At 38.2% G+C, this 15,989-nt stretch overlaps 1 protein-coding gene across 1 annotated transcript in view; it reads left to right on the top strand.

Annotated features, from left to right (window-relative positions):
* Positions 1–15,989, top strand: part of LOC140163509 (neurofibromin-like) — a 178,002-nt gene that overhangs the window by 147,114 nt on the left and 14,899 nt on the right. Inside the window, 6 exon segments of the mRNA XM_072186823.1 lie at positions 3,205–3,306; positions 4,761–4,895; positions 5,534–5,596; positions 7,076–7,279; positions 7,621–7,893; positions 15,040–15,174. Of these exon segments, the coding sequence (XP_072042924.1) occupies positions 3,205–3,306; positions 4,761–4,895; positions 5,534–5,596; positions 7,076–7,279; positions 7,621–7,893; positions 15,040–15,174 (912 nt within the window).

The raw sequence follows: 15,989 nt of genomic DNA on the forward strand, positions 1-15,989 counted from the left end.
AGTCATAGTCTCCCACAGAAGATCCCAGTCAGTGTTACCTCACTAGATTGTGCAGTTAATGCCTACATCAATTTTGACATTTAAAAAAATCCACCATATTGGATGGTTGACAAAGGCATTTTTTGCCGCTTAATTGGTCAAGTTGGTGATAGACTGTAAAATAAACTTGATAATCATTATTTCAGACCCATAACTTTATTCAGTTATTTTTAATATGAGAAGGGTAAATTATGACTTTTGGTCACCACATATGTGACCAAAAGTGAAGGTTGTTCAGAAATTGTCAATATTTAATACATCAATGAAGTCAAGATCATACCTTCTTGGTGCGTGGCTTACTACCAGAATAACTTTATTTCATCCGACATTGCAAGTTGAATCTAAAATCCACACTCCCCCTGTTTATAGATTTTAGAAATATCTTCACAGGGGGAGTATGAATATCAAGTGGAATGAGCACATTAGGCAGCTCCGTTTGAATTTCATACACCCTCTGAGAAAGATCAACCTGAATCTTCCATTGAGGGAGGGTGAGTTTCAAACGAAGCTGTCAATGTGTTCATTCCATTTGAAATTCATACTCCCCCTGTGGAGGATATTTCCTAAATCTTCCACAGGGGTAGTGTAGATTTTAAATGGAACCGCCAATTGAGCCATCCAACAACATTTCCAAATCACAAACATTTAAACACAGCTTTATTTTGCATGTGCAAATGAACTGCTGTGAGAAACTTTCATGAAACACATTATATTTGTAGGTGCCATCATTAATTGTTTTGGCCTGTACTCCCATTACAGACATGCATGCATGCACGTACACACATTCCCCCACACAAATTAAGTGATATTTTCGGTAAATCCCATAAGCCGCTGCAGATACACCTATGATGTCGTCACGCTGATGTTCAAATCATTACTGCATATGATGTGCACTGGAATGACATCATAGGGTGATATCTCGGGTCACCCACAAATGCTTAAATGGGATTTACTGAAATGGTCGATTGAGATTGTTAAGATATTCTGAAGACCCACATAATGTAACATAATACAGAAGCGGATTTGGGGAGGGGGCGGGCCCGGCGTGTGCCCCCCCCCCAAGAATGGCGTCTGACTTTGTGTGGGCGCCGAACCGTGGCGGTGGTAGCTTGATTCATTAATGATACACCAATGATTTCATGACATATTTAAATAAGCTTCTCACTTCTCAAAATCTCACTTTTCATATATACACTTACGCACACATACAAAATAGTGCTTTTAAGCATTGATGATTGTAATGGTGAAACAGTAATTATGGGTGATTTATCAATACAGTGTCACCTCAAGAGTTGCTTCAAAACATCCATGTGATTAGTATGGGCAAATTATGCGATATTTCCTCCTTGCCCAAACAGTTTAACACTATGGACACTGACCCACTTGAATCACTAATCCTAATTAAATTTACTGGTCCTGCTGCAAAAAAAGTTTGACCCAACATTTGAATCTGATCTTAAATTGTTACCCACACAGCAGCAAAGTTACCCACCACTCACAGGTGTGCCAGTGTTCAGATACAGGTTAGGCTCAGGCAATTGTTAAAAATTATAGATTTCGATTAATTACTTATTTTAATTGATTATTTTCGATGTATTGAACACCGCGTGACTGTTATAGGTTGAGCATCATTTGTTACATAGAATCCCACTATTAAACATTGCTGTGCATTTGAAATGGAGAAAGATGTGTTTAACAGTTGTTTCACTTGTTATTCTGGTTTTAGTTTCAGCTAATAATCACCTATAAAGATGCAACTATTTTTAAAACCACATATCAGTTGAACAAATTGCTTTAATAATCTGTTTGCTTAGAAAAACAGTCGATTATTTTCGATAAAATCTAAATGTCGATATTTTGATTACGGTGTTTTTAAATAATCGAGTACCTGATTAAAAAAATAATCAATTATTTTTGATTAATCAAAATATCGCCCAAGTCTGACAGAACAAAACTTGCATGGATAAATGTCAACCTTGACTAATTCCCTAAGGAACTTGTACCAAAGTGGACTGGGCTCTTTAAGTACTTTTCATAATTTTGCTTGTTTACATTTTTCTCTCAAAGCTGGTAACCATCTGCTCTCTCACACAGGCTTGTGTTCCATTAACATGGAGAAATGGGTTATCTTGAATTCTGTCATTTTCATTCATTTTTCAACCTAGACATTTTCAACAATTGCATGATTTGCATCTGATTCACTCATAGCAAACAGGAAAAAGGGGACTTTGAAGTTTCCATGTTCAATTTGAGCAGTTAACAACTTGGTTTTCTTGATCTTTGTCATATTTATTGATGCCATTCTAATCTTCATCTACAATTAACTAAATTAATAGTTGGCACACCTTGACAATATGCTGGAACTCTTCATTGCCTCTCTGATAATTCAGTAAAATTAATATAACTATGTTTGATAAGAAGTACATTCCTTCTCCTTTCCCTTACTCTCCCCCATTACCCCTCAATCAATGTTGGGGAGACCGGAGAGCCCAATGGAAAAAGTGCTTTCATCAACATTGAACTGGGGGAGAGGGGTGGCGATTTACATTTAGTATGGCAGAGTGTGCCAACATTAATTTCCTTGATTGTAGATCATCACCTGTTGTTATGAGTGAATTAGATTGCACATCCCTTCTGTTAAACTTCTCTTCAAGTTCCCTTTTAGTCTCAGTTTTGGGTCTCTTTGCATCTTAATCTAAAATGTATTTTGTCATGTGAGTGCAAGAACATCTCGGGTGTACAGACATGCAATAGCTGCCCTCAGCTTGGGATGGATTGTGCTATTTCAGTTGAAATTTATACACCCCCTATGGAAGACATAACCATAATCTTCCACACAGGGAGTATGATTTTCAAACCTGCAGATGGGGTTACCTGAATGGGTGACTCCTTTTGAAATTTACATCCCATGTGTGGGAGATTAAGGTGTCTTCCACAGGGGTAGGGTGGATTTCAACTGGAACAGCACATTTGATAAGAAGCAGCTATTCAATTCAGTAGCACATTAGATGTTCTTTGCACTTACAAAGAAATTTGAAATATTACTAAGGTGTGATTGTTCCTCCATAGATCGATTGCCCTGATTGAATAGCTGATGGAATATACATTGTTGTTATAAATTTCAGGTTACCAATAATAATTTGTATTATTTTTATCGTCTTTCAGGTTGGTCCCAAAGATTTACAAGTGACTCATATGGATAAAACCAAGGTGCTAGGCCAGCAGGTGCTGCTCAACGATATCTATCATGCGTCCGAAATTGATGAGGTAATTGCAAGCTTAAGCCATGTGAACAGTGATTGCTGAGATGAAAATGCAAGATGATATTTACAATACTGTAAAAACTCGATAGTTTGCATATGTGCTTACTATCGAGCGCTTTTGAAAACACGAAATTGTACCAAAGTCTGGAGCTTTACCAACTGAGCTAATGGGGTTGAGACACATTTGCAGTTTTACTTGTTCATATACAACTATGTGTATTGATGACTTGCTCAAAACCCTTTACACTTTTGAGGATGGTGCTCTTCATGTTTGCATGTTTTAAAAGCGCTCGATAGTAAGCTAACTATCATATACTAACTATCCAGTTTTTACGATAATAGCATTAAAAAAGGCTGAAAGAATGCCCAGAAAGTGAGCTGTTATAACATAAAGTAACTAAAAAACATATGGTGCTCTTAAAAGTTAAATTCATCTGGATTAATTCAACTCAACTCAACATGCCTTTCCCAAAGGTGTTGGAGACATCTTGTAGACAAATTCCTCTGGACTATGGCATAAAAAACACAGGGTGACTGTTTTCTCTTTTTCCAATGAAAACTTTTACATGATCAGGGACATCTCTTTTCATGGTATTCTGCAAACATTCTGACTTGCAGAAAACCATTTGTAATGGTTTGACAGAATCAGCTTAATAATCTTTTCCTGTAAACTTTTGACGAGAGCGTATTTTAAGCGCTCGTCACATATTTAGTGCATTTAAACGCACTTGTCTATGATTGGCTGTTGAGGCAATCTACTGTTGCCAAGTGGAATTTTCTGAATGAACTTTTGCGCCGTATACGTTGTTAGCTCAGACTTTGCAACATAACGGTAGTATACACATGTCAACGGTTAACAGCAAAATATTATAGTGCTTTTCCTCTTTGCATTCAGTGATATCAGTGGACATTTTATTGGGCACATCTTAGTGTCTTAAGTATTCACTCAGAGCACTGGCATATACAAGCACACGTTTATAGATACTGCAAAAAGACAAGATATTGTTGGTCGAAGCAGCAAAAAAAAATTTCATTATCTAAAACAATATATTATTAACAAATAACACTTTGGTGTTTTGCAAAAGTTCATTCTACAAATCATATACTTTGAAAACTTGCTTGATTTATTGTTGTGAATGAGTTATGTACGTTTTACAAAAATAATGCTGTTTCAGCCCTTTTTACAACAACTCAAGAACCACAGGACCTGCAAAAGTATATCTGTGGTATTTGAATTCTTCTACACACTCGCTATGAAATAATCAATGCAATTTTTGCCAAAGCTCACTACCATTCGCAAGATGTTGTGAACTACCAAATCGCAACAGTTTAAAATAGTTGGTAACCTTAAGCAATGGAGTGTCCTCATTACAACTCTTGTTTGAATTAAAGATGTCTTTCCTCCTTTCCAAGCTGATGAAAAAATTAACAATGCTGTTTTTGTTTTTTGTGACCAAGGTGACCATCATTGATGAGACACAGTTTGCCGTGTCTCTGGTGGAAGGGAGGATGTTGTCATTCATGCATCAGGAGTGTGAAGATGTCAAGAAAGCTATACAACACATCAAGACAAGATGGGAACGATCAAAACCGGTAAATAAGTCATGAATAAATGAATGATATCGCATTTGATATGATATGAAATGACTTTTATGACTTGATGTGATGTGTTATTAAATTGAAATCAGGATGGAGAGGCTAAAGTCTCCAGTCAAATCTAAAGGAAGTGGTTTCTTTTGGGCAAAAACTAATCACCCTTACAACTTTTCTGCCTGGAACGATCAAAACCTGTAAATAAGTAAAGAATAAATGAATGATGTGGCATTTGATATGATATGAAATGACTTTTATGACTTAATGTGCTGTGTTATCAAATTGAAATGAGAAAAGAGATGCTAAGCTCTCCAGTCAAATCTAAAGGAAGTGGTTTCTTTTGGGTAAAAAGAAACCTTTCTTACAATTTTTCTTCCCAGATTGTGGAATAAACTGCCAGGTCAAATCAAAAATTGTACTTTGATCAGTTTAAGAAGCTCCTGAAGAGCCACTTATTTCAGCAGTAGTTTTTGAGCTAATTAGCGCTGTTGGTGCTATGACATAAATATGATTGATTTATTTATTGATTGATTGATTGAAGGAACCTGGAGGTAAAAACAAATAAACTGATCTGCGATAATAACTGATCAATGGAACTGAAACATGTTATTTACCTCCTATCTCTTATTACATTTCAGGATTCTGTAGCAGTGCATTCTAAGATTAGGCCAAAAGATGTACCAGGAACTCTCCTCAACATGGTAAGCTTATTTATTACTCAGATGCTAGGGGTCTTTGTGACGGCATATGACCTTGTACGCTCTCCAAATCATTCATTCCACTAGTCCAATGACTATTACAGTAGGTAGTAGGTGATATCAAGATGAACAAGAAGATGAACTCAAGCAGAAGTTTAAAAATAGACTTTACAAAAAAGTGGCAAAATGGACATCATTGTTCACAAAGCCCTAAAGGTTTGGGACTATATGGCACACTGGAATGCCTCTTGAGTTAGTTTTACATGTGGTAGCCAATCTGTACTTGTATTAACCCAATATGTTTGGAAACTTATTTGAATGAAATTTATGGAGTGAACCTTCATGGAATTATATGTTCATATTATCGCAAGTGAAAAATGGAAGAGATACATAATCTCAATTTCATTTCTTGCATGCCAGGATGTGGGCACTGGTTAATGAAGTAGGTCATATGTACAATTTCACCTTGCGTAAAAGAAGTGAATATAGTATACCAGTGTATATATCAGGGATGAGAATTTTTCAGACTGTCATCTGATTCCGTACTCTACAGAACTGTTCCTCTGTGTGTGGCAAAATAAGACAACCAAATTTTTCAGACCTTTTTAAGCATTTTCAGTCTGCTGTAGAAGTGGAAATTTTTCAGACCTTTTTAAGCATTTTCAGTCTGCTGTAGAAGTGGAAATTTTTCAGACCTTTTTAAGCATTTTCAGTCTGCTGTAGAAGTGGAAATTTTTCAGACCTTTTTAAGCATTTTCAGTCTGCTGTAGAAGTGGAAATTTTTCAGACCTTTTTAAGCATTTTCAGTCTGCTGTAGAAGTGGAAATTTTTCAGACCTTTTTAAGCATTTTCAGTCTGCTGTAGAAGTGGAAATTTTTCAGACCTTTTAAGCATTTTCAGTCTGCTGTAGAAGTGGAAATTTTTCAGACCTTTTAAGCATTTTCAGTCTGCTGTAGAAGTGGAAATTTTTCAGACCTTTTAAGCATTTTCAGTCTGCTGTAGAAGTGGAAATTTTTCAGACCTTTTAAGCATTTTCAGTCTGCTGTAGAAGTGGAAATTTTTCAGACCTTTTAAGCATTTTCAGTCTGCTGTAGAAGTGGAAATTTTTCAGACCTTTTAAGCATTTTCAGTCTGCTGTAGAAGTGGAAATTTTTCAGACCTTTTAAGCATTTTCAGTCTGCTGTAGAAGTGGAAATTTTTCAGACCTTTTTAAGCATTTTCAGTCTGCTGTAGAAGTGGAAATTTTTGTGCTACATTTATTTTCACACTTTTCGCATTCCAAGCTGCTACCCCGAAAATATGTGAATATATTCCTTTCATGTATAGGCCAATGTAAGGAAACATAGAATCGCAAACAATGGAAACAGTTCAAAATTGGCAAAACTTAAAAAATTAATCATGCAAAAATTTCCACTTTTACAGTGTTTGATAACTTTGTGTTCCCAATTCTAATTTTATATCTCACATTCCTTTTCATTTTAGGCGCTATTAAACCTTGGCAGCGAGGATCCCAACCTGCGTTCGGTAGCATACAATCTTCTGTATGCATTGACAACGACCTTCAACCTAAGGATAGAGGGCCAGTTGTTGGAGACATCGGGTCTGTGTATTCCTGCCAATAATACCATCTTCATTGTGTCTATTAGTAAGACATTGGCTGCTAATGAGCATCACTTGACACTGGAGGTAAGACAATGGGAAAAACACCTGTTTTAGCGGGACTTACCAAGCAGGGTCAGTCGGTCAAGATTTTTTTTTTGTTTTTTTTGAAGAGGCTAAATTACCCTAAAAAATCACAAAAAGCTTGACAAATCTGGAAAAAATCTGAAATTTTTTGGCCAACATTTTGAAAATCTATCAGAATCAATTAAGTTCCGCCAAAAAATGACTGTTTTAAATTTCATACAATTGTCATTGCGTGCCAATTGAGCTCTAATGATGACTATTATTTTAGCTATAGAGCATCATGTTTCATCCAAAATAGTGATGTAACTGTGTTGAACTTGATTATTTGTTTTCTTCACCAGTTTTTGGAGGAATGCATCACTGGTTTCAGCAAGATAACCATAGAGTTGAAGCATTTATGTCTAGAGTACATGACACCATGGCTGCCAAACCTTAAGAGGTTCTGTAAGAGATCGGACGAGACCAAGAGATACAAACTAATGGTGGTGCTAGATAAGCTTATCAACATGACTATCACAGAGAAGCAGATGTACCCATCCATACAGGCTAAGGTCTGGGGCAATATCGGACAAGTAGAAGATCTTATTGACTGTGTGCTGGATAGCTTTACCAAGGTATTGATTATAGCTAGGCCAGGGGCATAACCAGAGGGGGCAGGCCAAAGTCTGGGGCAATATAGGACAAGTAGAAGATCTTATTGACTGTGTGCTGGATAGCTTTACTAAGGTATTGATTATAGCTAGGCCAGGGGCATAACCAGAGGGGCAGGCTAAGGTCTGGGGCAATATCGGACAAGTAGAAGATCTTATTGACTGTGTGCTGGATAGCTTTACCAAGGTATTGATTATAGCTAGGCCAGGGGCATAACCAGAGGGGCAGGCCAAAGTCTGGGGCAATATAGGACAAGTAGAAGATCTTATTGACTGTGTGCTGGATAGCTTTACTAAGGTATTGATTATAGCTAGGCCAGGGGCATAACCAGAGGGGGCAGGCTAAGGTCTGGGGCAATATCGGACAAGTAGAAGATCTTATTGACTGTGTGCTGGATAGCTTTACCAAGGTATTGATTATAGCTAGGCCAGGGGCATAACCAGAGGGGGCAGGCCAAAGTCTGGGGCAATATAGGACAAGTAGAAGATTTTATTGACTGTGTGCTGGATAGCTTTACCAAGGTATTGATTATAGCTAGGCCAGGGGCATAACCAGAGGGGGCAGGCTAAAGTCTGGGGCAATATAGGACAAGTAGAAGATCTTATTGACTGTGTGCTGGATAGCTTTACCAAGGTATTGATTATAGCTAGGCCAGGGGCATAACCAGAGGGGGCAGGCTAAGGTCTGGGGCAATATCGGACAAGTAGAAGATCTTATTGACTGTGTGCTGGATAGCTTTACCAAGGTATTGATTATAGCTAGGCCAGGGGCATAACCAGAGGGGGCAGGCCAAAGTCTGGGGCAATATAGGACAAGTAGAAGATCTTATTGACTGTGTGCTGGATAGCTTTACTAAGGTATTGATTATAGCTAGGCCAGGGGCATAACCAGAGGGGGCAGGCTAAGGTCTGGGGCAATATCGGACAAGTAGAAGATCTTATTGACTGTGTGCTGGATAGCTTTACCAAGGTATTGATTATAGCTAGGCCAGGGGCATAACCAGAGGGGGCAGGCCAAAGTCTGGGGCAATATAGGACAAGTAGAAGATTTTATTGACTGTGTGCTGGATAGCTTTACCAAGGTATTGATTATAGCTAGGCCAGGGGCATAACCAGAGGGGGCAGGCTAAAGTCTGGGGCAATATAGGACAAGTAGAAGATCTTATTGACTGTGTGCTGGATAGCTTTACCAAGGTATTGATTATAGCTAGGCCAGGGGCATAACCAGAGGGCGCAGGCCAAAGTCTGGGGCAATATAGGACAAGTAGAAGATCTTATTGACTGTGTGCTGGATAGCTTTACTAAGGTATTGATTATAGCTAGGCCAGGGGCATAACCAGAGGGGGCAGGCTAAGGTCTGGGGCAATATCGGACAAGTAGAAGATCTTATTGACTGTGTGCTGGATAGCTTTACCAAGGTATTGATTATAGCTAGGCCAGGGGCATAACCAGAGGGGCAGGCCAAAGTCTGGGGCAATATAGGACAAGTAGAAGATCTTATTGACTGTGTGCTGGATAGCTTTACTAAGGTATTGATTATAGCTAGGCCAGGGGCATAACCAGAGGGGGCAGGCTAAGGTCTGGGGCAATATCGGACAAGTAGAAGATCTTATTGACTGTGTGCTGGATAGCTTTACCAAGGTATTGATTATAGCTAGGCCAGGGGCATAACCAGAGGGGGCAGGCCAAAGTCTGGGGCAATATAGGACAAGTAGAAGATTTTATTGACTGTGTGCTGGATAGCTTTACCAAGGTATTGATTATAGCTAGGCCAGGGGCATAACCAGAGGGGCAGGCTAAAGTCTGGGGCAATATAGGACAAGTAGAAGATCTTATTGACTGTGTGCTGGATAGCTTTACCAAGGTATTGATTATAGCTAGGCCAGGGGCATAACCAGAGGGGGCAGGCCAAAGTCTGGGGCAATATAGGACAAGTAGAAGATCTTATTGACTGTGTGCTGGATAGCTTTACCAAGGTATTGATTATAGCTAGGCCAGGGGCATAACCAGAGGGGCAGGCCAAAGTCTGGGGCAATATAGGACAAGTAGAAGATCTTATCGACTGTGTGCTGGATAGCTTTACCAAGGTATTGATTATAGCTAGGCCAGGGGCATAACCAGAGGGGCAGGCCAAAGTCTGGGGCAATATAGGACAAGTAGAAGATCTTATTGACTGTGTGCTGGATAGCTTTACCAAGGTATTGATTATAGCTAGGCCAGGGGCATAACCAGAGGGGGCAGGCCAAAGTCTGGGGCAATATAGGACAAGTAGAAGATCTTATTGACTGTGTGCTGGATAGCTTTACCAAGGTATTGATTATAGCTAGGCCAGGGGCATAACCAGAGGGGGCAGGCTAAAGTCTGGGGCAATATAGGACAAGTAGAAGATCTTATTGACTGTGTGCTGGATAGCTTTACCAAGGTATTGATTATAGCTAGGCCAGGGGCATAACCAGAGGGGGCAGGCTAAAGTCTGGGGCAATATAGGACAAGTAGAAGATCTTATTGACTGTGTGCTGGATAGCTTTACCAAGGTATTGATTATAGCTAGGCCAGGGGCGTAACCAGAGGGGGCAGGCCAAAGTCTGGGGCAATATAGGACAAGTAGAAGATCTTATTGACTGTGTGCTGGATAGCTTTACCAAGGTATTGATTATAGCTAGGCCAGGGGCATAACCAGAGGGGGCAGGGGCGGGTGATGGCTGGTTTTCAGGGGAATTCTGGATGGGGAAAACAATCTGTTAAATAAACCCTTTTGGATGCTCTTTCTCCTCGAAGTGTGTTGATTTTTTGCAACTATAATTTGCCACAATACGCTAACACTAACCCTAATCCCTGACCTGATCCCCGACCCTAGCCCTGATCCCTGACCCTAACTCTAACCCTAATCCCTGACCCTAACACTAACCCTAATCCTTGACCCTAACTCTAACCCTAATCCCTGACCCTAACTCTAACCCTAATCCCTGACTCTAACCCTAATCCTTAAGCCTAGGTTTTAGTGGTATTGACGCCCATTATGGTTGCAGAAAGAAATTAAGCTTCCCAGAACACTGCAGCTAATTACATTCCTGAGCTAGGCTCCATTTTTGTTCTGGATGGGGAAAACAATCTGTTAAATAAACCCTTTTGGATGCTCTTTCTCCTCGAATCAGGACTAGCTTTGTGCACACCTATTTGCGCACCCTTAAGTCCTCTTGAGATGGGCAAGTTAATAACTTGAATGGATATTACATCTAAATAGTTGAAAACCAGCCAGATGCACTGCTTTTTGTATGTGTTTGTTTGTTTGTTTGTTTGATTGTTTGTTTTCAACGTTTATGTGCGCTGACTGCTCTGGTAAAGATTAAAATTTGTTCGTCACAATAACTGTTTATACAGTTTATCATTGTTTCAAATCAAGATTATTGCAACACATTGTTTGTACTCTCTAATCCCCAAACAGCCCCCAGAATTGTGGATGATAAGGTCAATTTACAATTACCATACTTAGGAGCAATCTCAATGTTAAGTTGAGACACTTGCATACTGACAGGGATAGTTTAATAAATAGGTATTATGTGATAGAGAATCAATAGTTAAGGAGTGTAGTGTGAGAAATCTGAATGACATAAAGCAAAATTCTATATGAGCATGGCAACTTTGCACCCAAATAAATCAAACTTTTGCACATTGTGTGAAAAATATCAAGTCTTGTTCTGCATTTGCTGTATATTTGCTTAGACCATTTCCAGTGAACTTTCCACTTTCCTTCAAAACTCTGCCATGAATCACCATTCCACACCGGTATGTATATTATGTATATATCATTTAGGACATAGCATGAGTTTCAGTTTAAAAGCAAAGAAATTCTAGGATCTAAAATAATATTACTTACAAGAACTCACTTTGCTAATATACATATTGAAACACACTTTTCGTTTGGCACTTGCAGAGTTATTATATAATGACATTTTTCGTACAAATTTACATGCTCACTTGATTTTAAGTTTGACCATGCATTGAATTATATAAAATAGCCCTTTTGTTCCCTGGTACTAATTCATTTATGTATTTATTTTTTATTTAATATTCAACAAATGTCAAAAGGCACATCATAGAAATCTATACTAGTAGCCTAAGTTTCCAATTTGGCCCACACAGCATATAGCATGTAGATTATGTTGCTGTTATAAGACTATCTGGGACTGAGCCTAAGAGCAAACATTGAACTTTGACAAATCAATGGAAAACAACGATAAGCTTGTCCACACGGGCACTATCATTGACAACTGCTCGTAGTTTAGGTCTAAACCATAAGATTTCTTATGGTTAGTAACTTGAAGTTTACTTGTTGATTACTAAACTACGATTGCGTCCACACGGTCACTAACAACAAGCTAATCATCAAAGTTTATAACTACAAGCTAATCAACAACTAATCGACCGTCTGAACATGCCTAAATGCTTTGATAGCTATGTACTGTGCAGATAGTTCAAGTTGCTATAAATATTGTTTTGGCTGTCAAGTACTTGCACATACACATGACTACAAATATATTTACCAAAAAAAGCAAATTGAAGCACAAGCCTAACTGCTATCCCATTATCCTCACTGTAGTGTGCAAAGTAATTTAGGTACGTACCAGTTATGTTCACCCCCGTATATCCTAAACAAAGACAAATAGGTCATAATTGGAACTACATTATAGCTGCATCTTTTAGCTCAAATTTAAGACCTCATTCGTTGAATCCTTCAAGAAATAAAGATATGATGATCCAAAAACCCCAAGGAAGATGCAAATTCAAAAGTTGCAGTTTGCTCCATTGCATGCCCTATTGATTTGTACACAAAGCGTTTTCGAACAAGAGGACTAGCACCATGCTTTCATTGATTAGCACGTTCAAGCTAGCGCTGTGCTTTCATTGATTACAACACAAAAGTGCAATTTTGATTTTGTTTCTTCCTTAGGTTTTAGATCACCGTTTCTTTAATTCCCAACCAATTGTAACAAATGAGGTCTTAAATCAGAACTAAAGAGTACATTTATTAGTTGCTTGTTTTAATTTTGACATATTTGTCTTTGTTTAGGATATACATGGGTGAAGATAATTGGTACCTTTTGTTTACTGTATACTTGTTCAGCTTATAATTGGCAAAGAATTGTGCATTGAAGCACAGTTTGGCACAGCATCTGCACAAATCAAAGTGCACTTTGCATATTGCTTGACTTAATTGATGCATGCATACAAAACGAATACATTTCGCAAATCACTAGCTGAACTTGGTATTCAACCATTACATGGTTCTGCCTTATGTAAGGAGAGCTCAAACTGGAATGAAAGGAAGAGGTACAAACTTTCCACTATATTATATGACTGGTTCAATTCCCATTCATGTATGCTGCCAGATCGAAACTCTACATGCGGTACTGTGGAACTGTGTGATGTGCAAATATAATGATGATTCAGGTCAATCTCAGAGGCATTATCATTTTAATTTCCCTACATGTTCCTCGCAGGAACACTTGTACAATGCATCATGCCACACCTGTCAGACTTCCTCTGATTATTTTGTAGATGGTGCATCATACACAGAATAAAGTACAGCTCGTAGGTGGTACCTGATGGTACAACCCAGCCCTCTCACAATTTTGTAGAGTCATTCTATCCCAATACTACTTGCCACTAATATAGATGCTATAATACCAACCGTGTAATGTGCCTATAGAATTCATAACTTTTAACATTAATGGGTCTATCTCTAATGTAAGCATACATAAACTTAGCCTATTGCCAAGACTTCATGAGGGATTAGACATCTTTATTCCATAAGCTGTATCCCTGACTTGGTATAGGCTAACTCCCGGGCTAACTCTGAGTATGTTGACATGAACAACTATACTCTGATCAGCTCGTAATAGGTGGGACTGATAACATTGTGGATTGATATAGAATGGCGTACACACTGCTGGGCGCAGCAACTATGCCAACTGCGTATTGCGTGACAGACGCGTGCTTTTGTGAATAATTATGCAGTAACAAAAAACGAATAATTCTTGCCTATTTTGAGCTGATCATAGTATAGTAACATTAATTAGTCAAATTCAATCTTTGCAATGAGTTGACAACATGCTCTTTTCCACTCTTTGCAGAATTGGGCAATTCCAGTTGAAATCCATATACCCTCTAATAGAAGACACATCCTTAATATCAACACAGGGGGTGTAGATTTCAAATGGAGTCACCAATTCAGGTAACCCCATTTGAAATTAACACCCCCTGGGTGGAAAATTGGAATAGCCCAATTGACTTGTGTACTTTTCTGGTTGTTTTGGTTGTGTTGTTCCACACTAGATAAGAATTGACTGCTATAATTTAGCAACTGAAATAAAATGCCACAAATAAGGCTAAAAAAAAAAAAGGTTTGTCTCAAAGCTCACGAGAAATTTAAAAACAAATGCGAAATGCGATTTTTAAAATTTTTTATTCCTGACTTTTTTCATGGTATTTTGAGAAAAAAGTCTGATTTTCGCCGATTTTTCTGGAAAAAACTATTAAAAATTTTTTTTTGGAAATAAAAAAAATTTCTGCATTTCTTTTTTGTCAAATCGTGCGATTTTACAAACGCTGCAAGCAAGCTTTGAGACAAACCTTTTTTTTTGGGCCTAATGAATCTAGATCCTGTCAATCACACTCACTGCTGCCCTTGATTGTATCTAGTGTCAGTTGCCAGTAGCAGTCACTTCTTATCTAGTGTTTGCAAAGGCAACAGCGCTTGCCGAAACATACATAAGTAAATGCAATTATTGGTTTCAATAATAAGAGCCTGGCTATTTGAAGTGAAAAAGATTTCAAGAATAGCCCATTGCTTGCTTCACTGCTTTCACAGCTTCATTAATTTCATTGCGCTATTCCAGTTGAAATCCATATACCCTCTGTAGAATACATGACCTTAATCTTCCACATGGGTGGTATAGATTAAAAATGGGAGATTAAGGTCATGTCTTCCATTGGGGTGTATGGATTTCAACTGGAATAGCGCATTGTCTGCCATTATGTGTACACATATGTCAATGTATTCAATGTAGAAAATAACACCACCGCCTTAAAAATATTCATTAACAGCAGATCTTTGTGCAATTGCAGACAAGCGTGATGGGTTCAGGACAGCCGAGAACGGAAGTGATGGCGGATACTGTGGTGGCGCTCGCCTCGGCCAACGTCAAGCTAGTGTCGGCGAAGGTCATAGAGAGGTTATGCAGGGTAAGTGTGGCAAAGCTGGCTATTTTTTCTTCATTTCGGAAGTTTACAGGATTCAAGGTACTCCCTATTCCAGAAAAATACAGAACTAATTTTTGTGAATAAAAAAAATATTATCCTGTTTTGCCAAATGAAACATAGTTAAATCCTAATCCTTTAGTTAGTCCTAACTAGCAATAAAAGTCAAATTTTAATATTTAGCCAATTTTTGGAAATAAGGGCCAAAAAAAATGCGTTTTTTGGGGTGTGTTTGTATGTAGCGACAATCAAGCCCAAAGACTTGTTGTACTAAGACTAATTTCAGTGTATGCGTTCTAAATTTTGGAAAAGGCATGTTTCATTCTTATAACCAACCATTTAATTAAAGTAACACAAAAAAGTGAAAATTAGAGCAAAATGTTTGCATATACTCAAGATTTTGAATGCTTAGACTTGTTCCAAGTCTGTGATTTTTGTGAATCGATTGTCAGAAAACATGCCAAAAATGCATGTTTTTGGCTCTTTTTTCAAGAAATTAGTAAAATAGTAAACTTTTTCTTTTATCTCCAGTTAGGACTAATAGGATTGAGCTATGTTTCATTTGGCAGAACTTGATAATATTTTTTTAATCCCAAAAAATTAGTGTATTTTTCTGGAATGGGAGTAGTGCCGGGTTGAGTAGTCATAGACATTGCTGGTTAAGTGTGCTGCGTTGAGCTGGTTTCATCTAAAGGTCATGAATAAAGGGGTAGCATTCAATTGGCTATTCCATTTAAAATCCACACTACCCCAGTGGAAGATTTTGGAAATATCTTCCACAGGAGGAGTATGTTTTTCAA

The sequence above is a fragment of the Amphiura filiformis genome, chromosome 11 (genome assembly GCF_039555335.1).
Source record: "Amphiura filiformis chromosome 11, Afil_fr2py, whole genome shotgun sequence".
Taxonomy (NCBI): Eukaryota; Metazoa; Echinodermata; class Ophiuroidea; order Amphilepidida; family Amphiuridae; genus Amphiura; species Amphiura filiformis.